This window comes from Lepus europaeus, chromosome Y (assembly GCF_033115175.1).
Source record: "Lepus europaeus isolate LE1 chromosome Y, mLepTim1.pri, whole genome shotgun sequence".
NCBI lineage: Eukaryota > Metazoa > Chordata > Mammalia > Lagomorpha > Leporidae > Lepus > Lepus europaeus.
In genome coordinates, this window is record NC_084851.1 from 32,466,562 (window position 1) to 32,488,918 (window position 22,357).

General features: G+C 39.0%; 1 protein-coding gene across 1 annotated transcript; it reads right to left on the bottom strand.

The window, feature by feature from the left end:
• Positions 1–9,127: 9,127 nt before the first annotated feature.
• Positions 9,128–9,779, bottom strand: LOC133754196 (acyl-protein thioesterase 1-like). The gene is made up of 2 exons (XM_062184716.1): positions 9,613–9,779; positions 9,128–9,563 (listed from the first exon to the last, which is right to left on the bottom strand). The coding sequence occupies exons 1-2, from the start codon at positions 9,777–9,779 to the stop codon at positions 9,128–9,130; spliced, it is 603 nt and encodes a 200-aa protein (XP_062040700.1).
• Positions 9,780–22,357: the final 12,578 nt, after the last annotated feature.

Below are 22,357 nucleotides of genomic sequence, written 5' to 3' on the forward strand. Positions count from 1 at the left end.
CAGGCTCTCTCTGCAAAGTGCAGAACTTGGCGTCCCAGTGGAGTAGAAGACTCAACTGAACTAATGGAAATGTGAAAGTTCTAAGCAATACACTATGAAGGTGAAGACAGGCCTAAGATGCTGCCCTGGACTGCCCTGCAGTATTCCAGCTAACAGGAGCAGCTGGGCAGCAGAAGGCAGCTGTGTGGAGAGGAGGCAGCTGGAACCCCTTGCTGGCATGTGCAACCAGTAGAACAGCTTGCCCTACAGGGACAATGGAGCACAGTCTGGCAGGAGCTTGGGCTTGGAGCAGTCAGGTGAGGAGGAGTCCAATAAGGACAAAATAGGACTGCCACTTCCTCTGTATGGCATCTTGCACAAGCTCCTGGAAAAGAAGAATCCATTCTCTGGAATCTGCTGTGCACCAAGAAGCTCCTGATGGCAAACCCCAGGAGCAGCAGTTCCTGATCTCCTCAGTGAGTCCCAGAAGTGGATTGCAGCAGCATAGGAGCCAGTTGGTAACTTTGAACTCCTCTATTTCCTGTCCTGGGAGATGTTAGGCTGAATAGTGGTTGTTCTTGGTGTTGAGCATTGTTCTGTAGTGTCTCTATGATGTCCACAGACTGTACCTTTTATCCTGGGACATGGCTCCCTGCATTTGCACATGTAAACACTTTTGTAAATCTGACTTCTGTGTTCCCTGATGGTGCAGCTTAAGTTGGAGGGAGCTGAACTATGAGATCAAGGGACAGGAGAAATGGGGTTCTCTTCTCTTCCTGGCTGTGTCCTGCCCACCCCTTGAAGGTCAAAATGCAAATCAGCAATTGTCTTATTCCTCTCCCCACATTGTGCGTGCTCTGTTTTATCTATTTTTTTAATTAAAAATAAATCCTTCTTTTGAAAACAAATTGCCAAGCTTTAATTGGGCAATTTACTTAAAAAATTGCTTTAAATATTTGAGATGAAGTGTACTGACTTCCCCAGACTCAAATGTAGCTTCTCTAGGCAGCAATGCATCCTTGCTCCTCAGGGCCAGCCATGGGCTGGGGCCCACTGGGAGCTGGCACTGGAAGGATTAGGTGATCTCAGAAGACTTCTGTGTCGTTTCCATGGTCTACTCAGAATTGCCCAGGCCCTGATGGCTCATGCCTACCCATTTCTTGTTTTTAGAACATGTGTCTCTTCCCTCCTTACTGATTGAGAAGGCCACACTGTGCCTGGCTGGCAACTTGCTCTTCAGGAGTTGGGGATGGGAACTTCCCCAACAGATCAATTCCAGAAAAACAATAATTTCACTCAACCTACACTGGAGGCCTCATGCCTGGCCTACAAGGGAGAGGAAACAGTGAAACCATAACTGAGCAAGGAGCCCCAGATGCCTGGGACATTAACTGAACCACACAGTGTAGTCCTAAAACCCTTGTGGGAGGCTGCAGATTTATTAACATCATGGCTTAATAGTTTGCAGCCTTAAATTGCAAATACTATAGGCCGGCATTGTAGCATAACAGGTTAAGATGCCACTTGCAATACCAGTATCCCATATAAGTGCCAGTTTAATCCTAACTGCTTCATTTCCAATCCATCTCCTTGGAAAAGTAGTGGAGGACAGTCTAAGTATTTGGGCCTCTGCCACACATATTGGAGCCCTGGAGCTCCTGTATTGTGGCTTTGACCTGGCCCAGCTCAGCCATTTTGGCCATTTGCAGACAGAACCAGTGGATGGAGGATCTCTCACTCTCTTCCTTTTTCGTACCCTCTATCTGTTACTCTGCCTTTCAGATGAAATAAATAACTATTTAAAGATGCAGAAATACTTGAACTAGCCTATAAATTTTCTTTTTTTAAAGATTTATTTATTTGAAAGTCAGAGTTACACAGAGAGAGGAGAGGCAGAGAGAGAAAGAGAGGTCTTCCATCCACAGGCTCACTCCCCAGATGAATGCAATGGATGGAGCTGCGCCAATCTGAAGCCAGGAGCCAGAAGCTTCTTCTGCATCTTCCAGGTGGGTGCAGGGGCCCAAGGACTTGGGCTATCTTCTACTGCTTTCTGGGGCAATAGCACAGGGCTGGACAAGAATCAGAGCAGCTGGGTCTCAAACTGGTGTGCATTTGGGATGCAGGTGCTTTAGCCCAGGCCCACTGAGCCACCGAGCCAGCCCCAAGCCTAAGAATTTTCTTCATACCACTAATATGCACTGTATTCTAGGGGTTGTATGACATAATTCTGTCTACACACAGTAGGTATTTTTCTTCTGTGAGCCTGGACTTTGAGCAATGTGTGGTTGTTGTAAATGCCATTGCTGGTTATTTTGGTTGAGGCTTTAAGCCTAAGTTAGTGGGATTTTGAAATGCACAAGGAGACACTCACACCGTCAACCACCCCAACACACACACATACATATACACACATTTGTTCTTAGTAGAAAACTTAAGTGAGATGAAGCAGACCTGTGTGGATAGTGATTTCACCTTTTTGTGTGCCTGGGAAGAAGGGCCTGGAGCATGTGGGAGACTCTCCTCACTATATATTGGCCTCCTTAACACATGAATGTACACTTGTGCACCAACAGACACTCATGTGCCCTACCCAAAGACAGCTGCAGCTCTCTCCAGGCAGCCCTGCCTGTGAGGCATCCTGTGGAATATGTTCTAGTCACTAGGATACATCTGACAGGATTCCAAGCCCTGAGAAAACTATCCTGTTCTTCTCACAGGTGAACTGTGACCCTGCAATTCCTGCAGCATAATCCATTGATGAATCATTTTTAAAAACTTCCTGACTACCCACATTAGGGAAAACCAAGAGTTTATAGGAATTAAGACCATCTATTTGTAACCTAGAGCATGGTAAACTTTTGCAAACAACTTTGGTGATTTCCTCAACACCTTTCCCTTACAGGGCTTCTGCTCCCCCAATCCTACAGCTGTGTTCAGTGAAGAGAAATGGGTCTGTTCTGAGAGCTGTCTCATGGCCTCCTTACTGTCAGACAATGCCTGCAGCTCCTGTGTTCTGCCTGTTGGTGTCCTCAATTCTCCAACACACAGGCGGCTCCAGTGAGGGGTGGTGGTGATGGTGGTCATGCTGATGGTGTGTGTATGTATGTGTTTTTCACATGAAGCACTGAAAGCACAAAATACTACATTTTTTCAAAATTTACTGTGTTCCAGAAATTTGTTGGCAACCCCCATTCTTGACTGATCTAGTTCTTTTGTTTTCACTATTTTTTTTCTTTTTATCTTTGCCTTGTTAACTTGAGAATTACAGAAGTAATTACACACTCTGACATTGAATAAAAACACTAAGTCACAATATGTGGTAGTATTCATCCTTTTCTGTTAGTAAGTTTTGAAGAGTATATGAAGATAGTCATGAATGTACTAAGTGTTCAAATCCTGCTTCATGGCTGTATCTATATAACAAACATATGACAGGGAATAAAGTCCCATCTAGTGTCATGAGTGCTAATGTCCCCCTACCTTCTGGGTGTTGGCCCCAAACCTCTCTTTCCTCTTAAGTTTGCAAAAGGGCATCACATCAGCAGCAATCAGAAACCAGACAGTGGGAACACACTGGCTCTTTCATTGGTGTCATATATTTTTAATATATTATTCTGTGATAAGCAACTATTTAAGAAAAACTAATAAAAGTGATAGATGATAGCCGATAACAGCTTGCTCTCTCTTACTTTGGCTTCCACATAACTGAATCTTAATTTTAAAAGAAGGTCTGGCATTGTGCCACAGCAGGTTAAGCCCCTGTTTGTGGCAGCAGTATCCTGCACTGGAATGCCTCTTCAAGTTCTGATTGTTCTGCTCCAATATAGTGTCTTGCTATTATGCCTGGGAAGGCAGTGGAAGATGTCCCATGTACTTTGCCCCTGCCACCCATGTAGGAGATCAGGATGTAGTTTCTGGCTCCTTGCTTCAGCCTGGCCCACACATGCATGTTGTGGCTATTTGGGCAGTGAGCCAGTAGAAGCAAAATCTCTTCACCTCTCCCTTCTCTCTGTTATTCTGCATTTCATTTTATCTGAAAATGTGACAGACTTTCAAAATTTAACATTGTACCAAAATGAGTTACTAAAATGCATTTTTCTCATATGAAAAATCAGGAAATATACTCAGTGGACCAAAAACATGAGTGTAGAAATGAAATCAGGTGATTTTACTTTCAATACCCGGTTAAAATCTCTTGGCACTAAAAAACACAACAAAAAGCATTGAGGAAAGTTTATGAGAAGATGTCAGGCAAACAACAGGCAATAAAACATTGAGATCACCAAGAAAAGAAAATTTGACAAGCAGTCACTACAGTTATATGGGTTCTTGCTGGGAAAAATGACTTTTCAACAATACAATGAACTGGATTCCAGTCAATACCTGTTGCTATTGAGCTGCAGTAGTTACCATATCTGAGGACAGCAATAACTTTCCAAAGAAGAAACTGGAATGAATGTAACTGAACAGATGAAACCTTGAGAACTGAATATGTAAAGTCCCCAAAAGTCCTTGAGCATGAGTTAGACTGAGCATTGATGGAGTGAAACTACATGAGGTTCACCAGAGTAACTGCTCCTGGGATGGAAGTATAAAAATACATTTCAGATTATTTGGTTTGGAGGGTATCTAAGTTCCAACCCAAGTAAGACCTTGTTGACATATTATTAACATCACAAGCATGTAAGTGAAATACCTAAAGGCTGTACTTTTTAAGTAAGAAACACACACTGAAGTAATGCTTATTTTAGACCACTCTACAAAAAAGTATGTTAAATAGCCCTCGTTTTATGTTAAGGGAAATAAAATGTTGGTGGTCAAGACCTTCAAAGTTAACAGTGCTTATGGAAAACTTGACATATATTCATGCCTACTCTAGAAAAGCTGAAAACCAAGAATAAACAAGTTCAAGGTAACAAGCCAGTAATTAGGTTACCTGTTAGAACAAATATGAATAGAGGAGTCAAATAAAACTTTTGCCTGGTGTAATAATAGAATAGGATTGACCAATCTTCTCACTGAAAGCATATAAAATGCTGAAATGCTGAATTCATGGCTTTCAAATTGCCCTTGCAAAAATATTGGTGTTTTAATCCAGAAGAAATGGACTAGCTAAAATAAAGACACAATCTGCCTCAACTCACATCAGAAGAAATAAATATCCTAAATGTTTCTATATCTATTAAAGAAATTCAGTTAAAAGATGTTTTCACAGCAGTTGCTGCTTGATATGCCTGCAACCAACAGTGGACTACCTTGGTTCAAGTAATAGCTCCACTCCCAATTCAGACTTTCTATTGACATGCACACTGGTAGGTAAAAGCCAATGTCTAAAATTTTTGTGTCTCTGTCACTCACATCAAAGATCTGGATTATACTAATATGGGGAGACCTGGGTTGTGTTTATGTCTCCAAACTGCAGGTTTGCTGAGTTTCAGCTGTTGTGGTCACTTGGTGAATTGAACAGCAAAAGAAGAGACCTCTTTCTCTGATTTCCAAATAAATAGATAAAAAATAAATATAAACAATTTATTTAAAGATAAATTAATTCAGTAACAATCTCCTAAAAGAGAAAGCAGCAGGCTCTGATGGGTTTGCTGAGAAATTCTATGTAACATCTAAGAAATAATTGTTGTAATTATTTGTGAATTTTTCTGGGAGATAGAACTTGAAGAAATGCTCCTGTATCCAAACTATACAGACATGGTACAGGAAAGTAATTTCTAGGCCAGTATCTCTCATATACATAGATGCACATATTTTAAAATTTTTCATAAAATTCAATAAGGTATTATAAGCATGATGTTTGATAAACATATGGAATTAGTTCCAGATATTTAAGGCAGGTCAAACTGGTGGCGATTTAATTTCCCAAATCAATGGAAAAAAAGAAAAAACAAAATTTTATCAATTTGATGAAAACAGAAAATCTTGACAAAGTCTAGCACTATGAGTGATGAAAGAAATGGATGAAAGATTAAGTAAGAGCCACCAGCCCAGAATGTCCTCCAAGTTAATACAATACATCTACACAGACCTCTCACCTCACATTGTAGGTAATGATGGAAAGCTCCAAGTTTTTCCACTAAAATGAGGAATAAAATAAGCATGTGTCTTCACAACCAATTTTCAACATGTTACTGAAAGTCCTAGCCAATGCAGTAAAGTAAGAAATAGAAATAAAATCCATAAAGTAAGAAGAGACACTCTGTGGAGCAGCAAAGATTTCACAGACACACAGAAGCTCAGGGGACACCACCAGCTACTCCTATGGCTGCAGCTCCTGCAGTCCTCAGCTGGCAGGGAGGCCATCTTCCCAGAGTGAGTTGAGCGGTTTCTGTACAAGCCTGTGCTCCACTGGTGATGTTCTCTGGAGAAGAGACTTGTGGTCCCTGCTGACTCTCACTCCAGTTTGGTAAGTTGTCCAGGGGCAGAGTGTCTACTTAACTTTGTGAATGGAGGGCACATTGCTCCTTCCTCCACCAGAGGGGAAAGTGACATAGTAATGGGAGTAGAGGCTGCCAGAGCCAGTGCATGTCTTTTTTTTTTATCACAGTGAGAAATCTATGATCTCCACTGACTTTGAGTCCTGGAAGAGGAGCTGGTGGGGGCAGGGCACCCATTTAGCTCAGGGAATGGAAAGCATGTTGCTTTCCAGTCCTATCCCAAGGTCAGGGACAGAGTAGTTCTCTGGATAGAGCAGCTCCAAGGGCAGAGAGTGGATGCCTTACAGACTGTGACTGCAGGAACCCTGCACCCTGTGACTGGGAATGGAGGGCTTATGCTATAAGCCAGAAGGACTCCATGTTCAGATTACAAAGTGGACAGATATTTTGTGTAGTTCATGTACTTGAGTGAGTTGGGGGCAGGGTTCAGGCACAGAGAAGTTTATCTTGGCACAGAGAATTGTGGGGGCAGTGACCACAACAAACAAGGGGATCATCCACTCTCTTCTGCTGGATACAGAGGAGAGCTACCACACATATTTTGGGTGTTACCCTGGACTTTGACTCACACACAAATGCTGACCAGAGCTCCCTGGTCCCACTCAGCACATACCTCTAGATATTCACTGAAGGTGCAGGCATCTCCCTCTACCTCGGGGCACATTCCCAATAACCAAGGCTTCAAATGAGATATCCACAAGTGCTTCTCTAGATATGTAAAATCATAAATATGAGATATATTAACAAGGAAGACAATATGAAACACCAAAAAGAACACAATAATGCTTCAATATTGGACTGTGAAGATGAGGATCTTGACAAAATGCCTGAAAAGGAATTCAAAAGACTTATTGTAAGATTATTGAAAAATACAGAGAAGCAATTACATGAGTTAAAGAAATTGATGCATGCTATGAATGAGAAATTCAGCCAAGAATTAGAAATATTGAAGAACAGCCAAATTGAAATATTAAGAAATTAAGAACTCAATATGTCAAATAAAAATTACAGTGAAAAGCATGAACACCATTATCAATGGTGCCAAAGAAAGAATATCAAAGCCAAAAGACAAAGGTTTTGAAATATCACAGTCTGACAAAAAAAGAAAAAAATTCAGAAAAATAAAACAGTGTTTAGTCTAATAGACACCATCAAGGACAAACTACACAGGTCTTAGACATTCCTGAAGGAGTGGAAAAACAGAGTAATTTAGAAAACTTACTCAGTGAAATTATCGAAGAAAATTTCAGAAATTTGGACAAAGATATGGACATCCAAGTACAAGAAGCACATAGAATCCCAGATAGACATGATCAGAGAAGGTCTTCATCACACTACAGAATATTGAAACTTTCAAATGTAAAGCACAAAGAAAAGATGCTAAAAAGTACAAGACAGAAATACAAGATTATATTTAAAAGAGCTCTAGATTGACAGATTTCTCATCAAAAACCTCACAAAAGAGGATACAACAGAGAGACATAGTCCAAGTCCTTAAAGAAAAACAAAGCTGTTGGGCTAGAATACTGTATCCAGCTAGCTCTAATTTATAAAGAAAAGTTAATAAAGACTTTCCAAAACAAACAATCTTGAAAAAAAAATTAAGGATGCACTAAACACAGCATCATGAAAAAATATGATGCCAAAAATCTAGTATTATTACAAAGTAATAGTACAAAGTAGTAGTACAAAACAACCAGTAGAATATTTGTGGAAAAAAAGTACAAAGTAATAGTACAAAACAAACTAGAATATTTGTGGGGAAAAGGAGGCGAGACAAGTCATCACTCACCAATAATAATCTTTTTTTTTTTTTTGACAGGTGGAGTTAGACAGTGAGAGAGACAGAGAGAAAGGTCTTCTTTCCATTGGTTCACACCCCAAATGGTCACTACGGCTGGTGTGCTGTGCCGATCTGAATCCAGGATCCAGGTGCTTACCATGTGGGTGAAGGGCCCAATGACTTGGGCCATCCTCCACAGCCTTCCCAGGCCACAGCAGAGAGCTGGACTGGAAGAGGAGCAACCGGGACAGAACCAGCACCCCAACCAGGACTAGAACCCGGGGTACTGGTGCCACAGGCAGAGGATTTAGCCTAGTGAGCCACGGTGCCAGCTACCAATAACAATCTTGAATGTAAGTGGAATAAACTCTCCAAATAAAAGATGGACTGGCTGAATGGATTAAAAACAAAGACCAATATACATGCTGCATACAAGAAACACTGCAGACCAACAAAGCTACACACAGACTGAAAGTGATAGAATGGAGAAAATTATTCTATGCTAATGGAAATAAAAAATGAGCAGGAGTTCCTAGCCTAGTATCAGATAAAATAGACTTTTTTTCAGGATTAAGTTTTATTTCACATTGATAGAAACTGTGGAAAACTTTTACATTTTCCCACATTATAGCACAATATTGCAACAGAATATTTCTTGCCATAAATAAGATTTTGCTGACTTATATAATGAAACAATACATCTTATTCTTCAAGGCAAAGCAAAATGACTCAGGAAATGACTGTTCAAATTTTTTAAATCCAGAGATATACATATGTCTTCATTGTCAACATTATTATTCTATAGTCCAGTAGTAAATTATTTTCATTACCAATTAGCACCTATTTATAAAGATACATCCTTGTGTATCTTGTTTGGTCTGTTGGAATACAGCAGAAAAATTAACATACTTCAGAAATATTAAGCATCCATTTTTTGCTGACAGGAACTGTGCCTCATGCCTTCATAGACCTTAAAGGTTACACTAGCCAAATTTAGCAATGTGTTTAGTTTTTGCATAGTAAGAGAACCAAACATTAGTGGAATTAAAGGGTCACAATCTCTATGGCACTGGAGAATAGAAATATCTCTATTAGTACCACTGACAGGACCCTGTTGAAATGAAGCCCAAAGTGGAAGCCAGCAACTAAGTGCAGTGACACCCACCAGTTTCTGCTGTATGGTAACAGCAGTATATAAAAATAAAACTCCTCCCTGAGGAAATCCTTTCAAAATGATTCTGTTAGGACTGTCACTCGTCACCTCTTGATCTTTCAAAATGTTTACATTTTCTGCTGCCTGTTTAATTCTAGATTCATCCTCCTGTGAGTCTGGTGAAAGTCCAATATTATCAAACCAAGAAGGCATAGCCATGTTTATATTTAATGTAACAGGCATAATTGGGTGCATGCAGGCTGATACATTTGGTATGTGAACTTGTGATACCTGCAAAGCCTTCTGCCCATCCATGCCCAGTATCTCCTAATCCATGAAGGAAAATTACCACAGTGGCAGCCTTCCAGGCACAAGGCACCATGGCTAACAATGGAGCAGACATGGTGTTACCACACATACACAGACTAAGCCAACAACAGGTCGGAAGTGGAAGGGAGGAATAGTGTCTGGCCTCAGCCCAAGGGTCTGCCAGAAGTGAGTTGCCAGAGCCCTACTTGGAACATGCTCAGTCTTGTAGGCACTAAGCCAGAGAAAATAGACTTAGAAACCATCAGGGCCAGTGCTGTGGCATAGAGGGTAAGGCCACTGCCTGCAGTGCCGGCATCCTATATGGGTGCTGCTTTATGTCCCAGCTGCTCCATTTCTGATCCAGCTCTCTGTTATGTCCTGGGAAAGTAGCAGAAGATGGCCCAAGTCCTTGGGATCCTGCACTGACATGGGAGACCCAGAAGAAGCTCCTGGCTCCTGGCTTTGGATTGGAGCAGCTCTAGCCCCATTGCAATGGGGAGTGAACCAGCAGATGAAAGACCTCTCTCTCCATCTCTCCTTCTCTCTCAGTGTAACTCTTATTTTCAAATAAATAAATAAATCTTTAAACAAAAAAGAAAGAAACTGTCAAAAAAGACAAGGTCACTATGTAATAATGCAAAAAAATCGATGAAATGAAGAAATAGTGTTTTGAAAAATAAATAAAATTGATACATCCTTGGTTTAACTAAACAAAAAAGGGAGAAGACCCAAATGAACAAAATCAGAGATGAAAAAGAGCTGTTGGGACCAGTGGTGTGGCACAGCAGGTAAAGCCACCACCTGAAGTGCCAGCATTCTATAGAGGCACTGGTTTGAGAGCCAGATGCTCCACATATGATCCAGCTCTTTGCTGTGGCCTGGGAAAGCAGTAGAAGGTGGCCCAAGACCTTGGGCCCCTCCATCTGTGTGAGAGACTCATAAGAATCTCCTGGCATCTGGCTTCAGATCAGCACAACTCTAGACAATGCAGCCAATTGGGGAGTGAACCAGCAGATGGAAGACCTTGCTCTTTCTCTGCCTCTCCTTCTTTCTCTGTGTAATTCTGAATTTCAAATAAATAAAAATTCTTTTAAAAAAAGAAATGTAACAACAGAGACCACAGAAATAAAAAGAATCATCAGGAATTAATGCAAGCAGCTATTGGAAAGATTGGAAAATCTACTAGAAATACATAGATTTCTAGAAGCATACAATCTATCAAAATTGATTTATGAAGACACAGAAAACTTAAATAGGCCGATAAGCAAGATGGAGATTGAATCAGTAATAAAGACCCTCCAAAGAAAGAAAAGCCCAGGACCAGATGGCTTCACTGTTAATTTCCACAAAACTTTTAAAGAAGAACTAATTCTAATTCTAATTCTGAAACTTTCACAACAATTGAAAGGGAGGGAAGCCTTTGCCCTAAAAGTAAAAACACAGTGAAGAAGCAACTGACAGAATGAGAGAAAATATTTGTGAACTATGAAACTGATAAATAATTAATATTCAGAATCTATAAAGAGCTCAAAATTTCAACAACAAGAAAACAAAGCAATACAGTTAAGAAATGGGTAAAGGGCATGAACAGGCATTTTTTTCAAAGGATGAAATGTAACAAATGAAAAAATGCTCAGAAGTAGTAGCCATCAGGGAAATTTAAATAAAAACCACATTAGGTACTTCCTCACCCAGTCACAATGATAATCATCCAAAAATCAGAGAAATAATAAACACAGGTGAGGATTTAGGGAAAACATTACCTTAATACACTCTTGGTGATAATGTAAATGAGCACAATCATTATGGAAGACAATAGGTAGATTACTCAGAAATCTGAAAATAGATTTACCATATGACCTGGTCATGCATCTCCTGGGAATTACCCAAATGAAATGAAATCACCCTATAAAAGAACCCTCATGTTCATTGCATATCAATTCACAGATAGCTAACATATAGAATCAACCCAGATGTCCATCAATGTATGACTCAGTGAAGAAAATGTTGGGGCTAGAGCTATGCTGTAGCAGGTTAAGCTGGCATCTGCAGTGCTGGCATCCATATTGGCACCCATTCTAGTTCTTGATGTTCCCTTCAGATCTAGATCCTTGCTAATGTGCATGGGAAAATAATGGAAAATGTCTGTGTTTTTGGGCTCCAGAACTCATGTGGGAGACTTGGAAGAAGCCCCTGGCTCCAGTCTGGCCCAGCCCTGACTGCTGTGGCCATTTGAGGAGTGAAACAGCAGAAAGAATCTCTCTCTCTCCCTCGCTCTCTCTCTCTGTCTCTCTCTCTCTCTCTCCTCCTCTCTCTCTCTCTCTGTCTTTCCCTTACCTATATAATTCAGACTTTCAGATAAATAAATAAATCTTCAAAAAAGATTTTTAGTTTATATGCATGATTGGATACTACCCAGTCTTAAAAATTAATGAAATCCTGTCTTTTGGAAAGAAATGGATGTAACTGGAAACAATTATGCTTAATGAAATCATCTAGTATCCCAAAGACAAATATTATGTTTTCTCTGATATATGGTAGTCATTATAAAGCACAAAAGATGTGTAAGAATGAAATGGACATCTTGTGATTTGATGTTTTTAGACCTTGTTTATACTTCTGTGAAACTGTGATCTTGATCTTTATACCTTTAACTTATTATTGTTAGTGGGGCATTAAATCTGTGATTATATAATGGACTAAAATTAAGCTTTTGCAAAGATTAAAGAAAAAAGAAGGGGAGGAGGAATATTGGTTGATGGGGAGAAGGAAGGTAGTGAAATACGATTATCTCACTAGAATTTTGCCTCAGAAATATATTAAATCAGGCTGGCGCCGTGGCTCATTAGGTTAATCTCTGCCTGCGGCTCCGGCAAAATGAGTTCTAGTCCCAGTTGGGGCGTCAGATTCTGTCCTGGTCATTCCTCTTCCAGTCCAGCTCTCTGCTGTGGCCAGGAAGGCAATGGAGGATGGCCCAGGTCCTTGGGCCCTGTGCCCACCTGGGGGACCAGGAGGAAGCACCTGGCTCTTGGTTTCTGATCAGTGCAGTGTGCCAGCTGCAACGTGCCGGCCGTAGTGGCCTCTTGGGGGGTGAACCAATGGAAGGAAGACCTTTCTCTCTGTCTCTTTCTCTCACTAACTCTGCCTGTCAAAAAAAGAGAAATATATTAAATCTGTTCTTTTGGGGCTGGTGCTGTTGCACAGTGGGTTAATGCCCTGGCCTGAAGTGCCAGCTTCCCATGTGGGTGCCAGTTCAAGACCTGGCTGCTCTACTTCTGATCCAGCAATCTGCTATGGCCCAGGGTAGCAGTGGAAGATGGCCCATGTCCTTGGGCCCCTTAACTCACATGGGAGACCTGGAAGAAGCTCCTGGCTCCTGGCTTCAGATCGGCACAGCTCCAACCATTGCGGCCATTTGGGAGTGAACATTCGGATGGAAGACCTCTCTCTCTCTCTCTGCCTCTGCTCTCTCTGTGTAAGTCTGACTTTCAAATAAAAAAAATCTAAAAAATGTTCTTTTTATATTATTAAAAATTAGAAAGAACTGAAAAATATTTTAGAATAATGAAGGGAAAAATTTTTTAAACATTTATTTAATGAATATAAATTTCCAAAATATAGCTTATGGATTACAATGCCCCCCCCATAACTTCCCTCCCACCTGCAGCCCTCCCCTTTCCCACTCCCTCTACCCTTCCATGCACATCGAGTTTCATTTTCAATTCTCTTTATATACAGATCAGTTTAGTATATATTAAGTAAAGATTTCAACAGTTTGCCCTTACATAGCAACACCAAGTGAAAAATACGGTTGGAGTAGTAGTGATAGCATTAAATCACAATGTACAGTACATTAAGGACAGAGATCCTACATATTTTTTAAGAATTGATTAATTTTCTATGCCATTTCCAATTTAACACCAAATAATTTTTTTTCATTTTCAATTATCTTTATATACAGAAGATCGATTCTGTATATACTAAGTAAATATTTCATCAGTTTGCACCCACACAGAAACACAAAGTGTAAAAATACTGTTTCAGTACTAGTTATAGCATTACTTTGCAATGGACAACACATTAAGGACAGATCCCACATGAGATGTAAGTACACAGTGACTCCTGTTGTTGATTTAACAATTTGACACTCTTGTTTATGGCATCATTAATTTCCCTAGGCTCTAGTCATGAGTTGCCGAGGCTATGGAAGCCTTTAGGGTTTGCCAACTTTGATCTTATCCTGAGAGGGTCATAGTCAAAGTGGAAGTTCTCTCCTCCCTTCAGAGAAAGGTACCTCCTTCTTTGATGGCCCCATTCTTTCCACTGGGATCTCACTCACAGAGATCTTTCATTTAGGTCTTAGTATCTTGGCTTTCCATGCCTAAAATACTCTCATGGGCTCTTGAGCCATATCTGAATGCCTTAAGGGCTGATTCTGAGGCTGGAGTGTTATTTAGGACATCTGCCATTCTATAAGTCTGCTGTGTCTCCCACTTCCCATGTTGGATGGTTCTCTCCCTTTTTGGTTCTATCAGTTAGTATTAGCAGACACTAGTCTTGTTTGTGTGATCCCTTTGACTCTTCGACCTACCAGTGTGCTCAGTTGTGAACTGAAGATGATCACTTGGTCTTGAGATGGCATTGGTACATGCCACCTTGATGGGATTGTATTGAAATCCCCTTGCATGTTTCTAACTCCACCATTTGGGGCATGTCCGATTGAGCATGCCATGAAGGGAAAATTTTAAAATTATACTGAATACATAGAAAAAGACAAAAGAATGAGAAATCAAATTTGTCTTTCCATCATGTTTGTAAAGTGCAGAATCCCCTTGTAATCTTAAGTGGTTAAGATTAAAGTCTAGTGATTATTTACTATTGCATATGCTTGTGAGTCCCAGAAAGGAGACTTTCAACTTGTTTAGGCATTTTTGTGTTATCTGGTGGCAGAAGATAGCAAAGTTGAAGGTCTTCATCCACTCACCCATGTGTCAGTATCTATCCATTAATTACTACCTAAACCTCACGTAAGTCAAAAAAATTTCAGAGTAGATAAAGAAGAGCTATATTCTTTTTTAAATTTATACTTCTCCAGCAATTGTGGAAAACAAATGATAAATGACTGTGGCTGCACTTAGAAGGATAAGGCATAATGCCAGATCTGTAAGCCTCTAAACCCCATGTTCAAATGCATTATGATCAATATTTTTTCTTTGGGGAATTAAAAAAAAGCATTTGTGACCTTCAACATTCTACTTAAACACCTTAGGCCTCAGTTTCTTTTTCTTTTTTATTTATTTGACAGAGTTAGTGAGAGAGAGAGAGAGAGAGAGAGAGAGAGAGAGAGAGAGAGAGAAAAGTCTTCTGTTGGTTCACCCCCAAATGGCCGCTAATGGCCAGAGCTATGCCAATCTGAAGCCAGGATCCAGGTGCTTCTGGTCTCCCATGTGGGGGCAGGAGCCCAAGCAATTGGGCCATCCTCCACTGCCCTCCTGGGCCACAGCAGAGAGCTGAACTGGAAGAGGAGCAACTGGGACTAGAACCTGGCACCCATATGAGATATTGGCACTGCAGGCAGAAGATTAACCAAGTGAGCCACAGCACCAACCCTATTTTTTCAAAACATAAAAAGGTTATAGTTTCTGCCTTACAGGGTCATTGTGAAAATTTAATGGATGTATACCTGCCAAGTCCCTAGAACAAAATCAGCTCTTTGTTAAGGACTCAAAAATTATTAGCCATTATTTTATTACCATAATTAATATTCATAGTCAATTCAATTATAATAATTCCTCATAATCACAGACAGGGAGGTTTGAGGGATAAAAATTAAAGTCTTTGCCTATGCTGAAGTCTTGAAAAGTTTATCTGAATTTTTTCCTATAATAATTTGATGGCATTGAGTCATAGATTAAGGTATTTGATTCATTTTGAGTGGATTTTTGTGTAAGGTGGTGGTGGTGGGGGACTAGTTTCATTCTTATGCATGTGGAGATCCAGTTTTACCAACACCATTTGATGAAGAGACTGTCCTTGATCCAGGGATCGGGTTTAGCTCTTTTGTGAAAAATATGTTGGTTGTAGATGCATGGATTAATCTGGTGTTTCTATGCTGTTCCATTGGTCTACTCATTTTTGTTTTGCCAGTACCAGGTTGTTTCAATTATAACTGCCAGTAGTATGTCTCAAAATCTGATTTCATAATGCCTCCAGCTTTGGTTTTATGTATAAGATTGCATTAGCTATTCAGGGTCTGTAGTGTTTCCATATAACTTTAATATCATTTTTTGGGGGTCAGATAAGAATGTCCTTGCTATTTTGATTGGGATCTCATTGATTCTGTAAATTGCTTTTGGTATAATGTACATTCTGATGATACTGATTTTTCCAATCCATGAACATGGAAGATGCTTCACATTTTTGTGTTTTCTTCTATTTTTCATCATTTTAAAAAAATTATCAGTCATAGAATTCTCACCTCCTTGGTTAAATGTATTCCAAGGCATGTAAATATTTTTGTAACAACTGTGAATGGGAGTGATCTTAAGACTTCTTTCTCAGCCATGGCATTGTTTTTGTATACAAAGGCTATTGATTTTTGAGTGCTAATTTTATATACTGCCACTTTCCCAAACTTCTTAATGAGTTCCAATAACCTCTTAGTGGAGTCTTTTGGTTCTCCTATATTTAAAATCATATCATCTGCAAATAGGGATAATTTGACTTCCTCCCTTCCAATTTTGTAATCCCTTTGATTTCTTTTTCTTCCTAATGGCATTGGCTAAAACTTCCAGGACAATATTGAATAGCAATCATGAGAGTGGGTATCCTTGTCTAGTTCTGGATCATAGAGGGAGTGCTTCCATCTTTTCCCCATTCAGTAGGATGCTGGCTGTGGGTTTGTCATAAACTGCCTTAATTCTCTTGAGGAATGTTCCTTCTATACACAATTTGCTGAAGGTCTTCTTCATGAAATGATGAATTTTACCAAATGCTTTCACTGCCACTGTTGAGATAATCTTTTTTTGGTTCAGTTTGTTAATGTGGTCGATCACATTTGTTGATTTGTGAATGTGAACCATCCTTGCATATCAGCCTTTATTTCCACTTGGTCCAGGTCCATTTTTCTGATGTGTTGTTGGATTTGATTTGTTAGTATTTTTTGAGGATTTTTGTGTCTATGTTCTTGAGGAATATAGGACTGTAGTTCTCTGTTATGTCTTTTTCTGGTTTAGGAAATAAGGTGATTGTGGCTTCATAGAAGGAGTTTGGGAGGATCCCCTCCCTTTCAAATGTTTTGAATAGCTTAAGAACAAGTGTAAGTAGTTCTTTAAATGTCTAGTAGAATTCAGCAGTGAAGCCAACTAGTGCTGGACTTCTCTTTATTGTGAGGGTCTATATTATGACTCAATCTCAATCTTGGTTATTAGTCTGTCAGATTTTCTATGTCCTTATGACTCAATTTTTGTAGATTGTATGTGCACAGGAATCTATCCAATTCTGCTAGATTTTCCAATTTGCTGGCATATCACTCGTCACAATAATTCCTGATTATTCTTTTTATTTCTATGGTGTTTGTTGTTACACCTCCTTTTTCATTTCTGATTTCATTGATTTGTTTCTTATCCCTCTTAGTTTCAGTTATTTGGGCCAATGGTGTATCAATTTCATTAAAAAAAACTATTCTTAATTTCCCATCCACAGAGAGAATAGAGATGTTCCCAGAGCCTTTGGGTGATCCTCCTTGGCATTTTTAGCATTAGAACCTGTAATATGTTGAGAGGCTGGGGGCATCTCACAATCCTGTGTGGGTGTTCAGCCCCCAGCCAGAATCAAAGTCTGTGAGGAATATGGATTTTTCCCTCTGGTAACATCCTGGGCTCACAGGTACATACAATTACTGCTGCATCCACTTCTGTTGTCAAAATGGCAACTTCCCCTGACTGGGTGTCCTTGTTGGGGAATAGGGATAAAGAAATGTCCTTTGTCTTCACTGTGTTAGAGGAGTACCCTGCTCCTATTAGGATCCCAGGATGGACTCAAAGACAGTGTGGGCTGCCAGGCTCTCCCTCTGGCAATATCACAAGAGGCACAGGCTGCTGCATGCAGCCTGCTCTCACCTCATTCTCCAAAGCTGGCAGTGTCCTGTTGCTCATGGCTGTGGGATCCTATATTGTGTCTGTGCTCATTGCTGTAACTTCTGCACTATGCCATAGTGTCACTTTTGCATCTGCAGAATTTCCACTGCAGTTTTGTCTTCAACTCCCCCTAGGGATGCAATACCTCCATGTTTTCCTGCTATTTTTTTTCTCCTAGCCTAAAGCAGCATGTCTTTTCTCAATTCAGCCAGCTTGGAATCCACCAAATTATGAGAACTGTACTTTTGCAATATCCCACGGTATTGTGCCTACAACTTCCAGCATTCTGTGGGCATTTTATATGGTAATATATAAAAACATTTTCAGTAAGATTAATTTTTCATTGATTATATAAGGATAAACAAAGAGAATAAATGTTTCCCTACTTTATAGTTTTAGCCTCTATTTAAGTCCCTCCATTTCCAAAATGGACATGGCTTTTCTCTGAGAACTTGTAAGAGGCACCACACAACTAGGAATTAAATATATAATCTATAGCAAGGAGCTACTTTAGTGAAGAACACTGCCCTCTGCTACTGGCAATGGGAGGAATATGGCAGGTGAAATCCTGAAACAGAAACCTAATCATGAAATTATGTGGGGTGTTTCTTAAGTGATAAATCAGAAAATTTCAGAAGCTTAAATCATAAAAAAAAACATTTATATGAATTCCTATATCTGAAATCAGTTGTCATTATATCTTTGGTGATCGAATACATGAACTCCATAGCTAACAAGCAGCTGCTGTTAGATTTTTGCAGTGTTTTGAGATGTATGGTCACCTATACTTCAGATTTAGGAAAGTTCAACTAAGAATCCTAATTGCAGTCTGCAGCTGCCCCCTTTAAGCATAGACAAGCTGCCACAATGAACAACTGGTTCATTTTATTCATTGATGCTTACTTAGGCAGCCCTTACATAGTCCAAGAGCTCGATACAACTGAAATCTTGGAACAATAATCCAGATGATCACATTTTTTCCAGAAGAATTAAAGGAATTGTAACTTTTTCTGGTTGAGGTTATTATGTGTTAGAGAACAGTTGGGTTTTCAACCCATCACTGAAAGATTGTAGAATTCAATGACACTGAGTTATTTATACATAGTCAATGAGCTTATTGCTATTTTTCTCCTCAAGTATGCCTTCTAATTATTCAGATCTGTAATAGTTTCCATGAATTGTTGTTCATCTATTACCTGGAAATCTGAATTTTTATAATGGTACCTTTCTTCCTGCCTAAATAATGGCATCAATTAGACTAAGTATCTCAGATACATTTTTTTTAACTCAAGATAGTTTGTGCATCTCATTTATATTCAGCAATATGAATTGTTACCATGTGTTATGCACATATGTTGTATTTCCACTTAAAAAATCCTTAACACTAGTGTTAATAATCAAGCATATAGTATTTTTCTTTAAGGCTCGACTTTAACTCTGAGAATCTGATTCAAATCCACATTTTACCTAACTAGCATTTTCCATATTTTTATCAAAATTCTCATTTGAATGATGCCCTTAGAATTCTGACTAATCCGTATTTTCTAGCATTTTATGTAAAAAGAGTTAGGAAAGGAAATAATAAAATACTTGCAGGCAAACTGGAAACTAATTGCATATACTCTGGAAAATAAATATTTGAAATTATCGAAGGTTATTGAATCTTGACTTTTAGTATGGAAATTTATTTATTTTGCCTACAAATGTAAACAAAGTAAATATGAATCACAATATTTATGAATTACATATTGATTAAAAACATGTGATAATTTAGCATGTTCTCTGAATGCCATACCAATAGAGACAAATAGTGACAGTTGGTTCACTTACACATAGTGTAATTTTTCAATGAATCACATTGAAAATAATTAAAATTATTTCACAAAATGGAAATATATGTGTGTAGATAATTGTAAATCTTTTGACACTTAAACTCCTGCATGTTTGCTATAATTTATAATGATGCATGAATAGCATGATCTAGTTATCCAAATAATAACAAATCTAATCTTATAGCCATCTTTTTTATTTTCAATTATCTTTATATACAGAAGATAAATTTAGTATAAATTAAGTAAAGATTTCAACAATTTGCAACCACACAAAAACACAAAGTGAAAAATACAGTTTGAGTACTAGTTATAGCATTACTTCACAATGTACAGCTCATTAAGGACAGAGATCCTACATGAGGAGTAAGGGCACAGTGACTCCTGTTGTTGACTTAACAATTTGACACTCTTGTTTATGGTATAAGTAATCAACCTAGGGCCTTGTCATGAGTTGCCAAGGCTATGGAAGCCTTTTGAGTTCACCAAGTCTGATCTTATTTAGACAAGGCCATAGTTAAAGTGGAAGTTCTCTCCTCCCTTCAGAGAAAGGTACCTCCTTCTTTGATGGCTCATTCTTTCCACTGGGAACTCACAGAGATCTTTCATTTACGTCTTTCTTTTTTTTTTCTTTTCCATGGTATCTTGGCTTTCCATGCCTACAATACTCTCATGGGCTCTTCAGCCAGATCCAAATGCCTTAAGGGCTAATTCTGAGGCCTACACAACAGTTTAGGACATCTGCCATTCTATGAGTCTGCTGTGTATCCCACTTCCCATGTTGGATCATAATCTCCTTCTTAATTCTATCAGATATTAGCAGATACTAGTCTTGTTTATGTGATCTCTTTGACTCTTAGACCTATCATTATGATCAATTATAAACTGAAATTGATCACTTGGACTAGTGAGATGGCATTGGTACATGCCACCTTGATGCTATTGAATTGGAATACCCTGGTATGTTTCTAAAACTACCGTTTGGGGCAAGTCCGATTGAGCATGTCCCAAATTGTACATCTCCTCCCTCTCTTATTCCCACTCATATATTTAACAGAGATCACTTTTCAGTTAAATTTCAACAACTAAGAATACTTGTGTGTTAATTACAGAGTTCAACCAATAGTATTAAATAGAACAAAAAAAATACTAAAAGGGATAAAGTATTAAATTGTACATCAACAGTCAGGACAAAGGCTGATCAAGTCAGTGTTTCTCATAGTGTTCTTTTCATGTCAACAGGTTTCCTTTTTGGGGCTCGGTTAGTTGTCACTGATCAGGGAGAACATATTCCATTTGTCCCTTTGGGAATGGCTTATTTCACTCAGCAAGATGTTTTCTAGATTCCTGCATATTGTTGGAAAAGACTGGATTTCATTGTTTTTGACTGCTGTATAGTATTCTATAGAGTACATGTCTCATGATTTCTTTTCTTTTTTTAAAAACTTTTATTTAATGAAAATAAATTTCCAAAGTACAGCTTATGGATTACAATGGCTTCCCCCCTCCCATAACTTCCCTCTCACCTGCAACCCTCCCCGTTCCTGCTTCCTCTACCCTTCCATTCACATCAAGATTCATTTTCAATTCTCTTTATATACAGATCAGTTTAGTATATATTAAGTAAAGATTGCAACAGTTTGCCCCCACATAGCAACAAGAAGTGAAAAAATACAGTTGGAACACTAGTTATAGCATTAAATAACACTGTACAGCACATTAAAGACAGAGATCCTACATAATATATTTTTTTGCAGGCAGCTGCTTAACCCACTGTGCTGTAACCCTGCTCCTAAACAACCCACTTAAGAGATGGGCCGAGGACCTCAAGAGACATTTTTTGAAAGAGGAAATCCAAATGGCCAACAGACACATGAAAAATGTTCAAGATCACTAGCAATCAGAGAAATGCAAATCAAAACCACAGTGAGGTTTCACCTCACCCCGGTGAGAATGGCTCACATTCAGAAATCTACCAACAACAGATGCTGGAGAGGAGGTGGGGAAAAAGGGACAATAACCCACTGTTGGTGGGAATGCAAACTGGTTAAGCCACTATGGAAGTCAGTCTGGAGATTCCTCAGAAGCCTGAACATAACCCTACCATTCAACCCAGCCATCCCACTCCTTGGAATGTACCTAAAGGAAATTAATTTGTCTAATAAAAAAGCCATCTGCACATTAATGTTTATTGCAGCTCAATTCACAATAGCTAAGACCTGGAACCAACCCAAATGCCCATCAACAATAGACTGGATAAAGAAATTATGGGACATGTACTCCATAGAATACTATACAGCAGTAAGAAACAATGAAACCCAGTCATTTGCAACAAGATGGAGGAATCTGGAAAACATCATGCTGAGTGAATTAAGCCAGTCCCAAAGGGACAAATTTCATTTGTTTTCCCTGATCAGGTCATTGTTTCTTATAGTGTCCATTTCACTTCAACAGGTTTCCCCTTTGGTGATCAGTTGTCACCGATCAATCCCATTCATAATAGCTACAAAAACAATCAAATACCTTGGAATAAACTTAACCAGGGACGTTAAAAATCTCTATGATGAAAAGTAGAAAACCTTAAAGAAAGAAATAGAAGAGGATACCAAAAAATGGAGAAATCTTCCATGTTCATTAATTGGAAGAATCAATATCATCAAAATGTCTATTCTCTCAAAAGCAATTTATACATTCAATGCAATACCAATCAAGATACCGAA

What these genes read in the sequence shown, in the direction of transcription:
- LOC133754196 (XM_062184716.1), bottom strand. Translation starts at nt 9,779, where the DNA reads ATGTGTGGTAACACCATGTCTGCTCCATTGTTAGCCATGGTGCCTTGT. An exon ending in AAATGTATCAGCCTGCATGC is followed by an intron (nt 9,564 to 9,612) that starts ACCCAATTATGC and finishes TATGCCTTCTTG; the next exon opens with GTTTGATAATATTGGACTTT.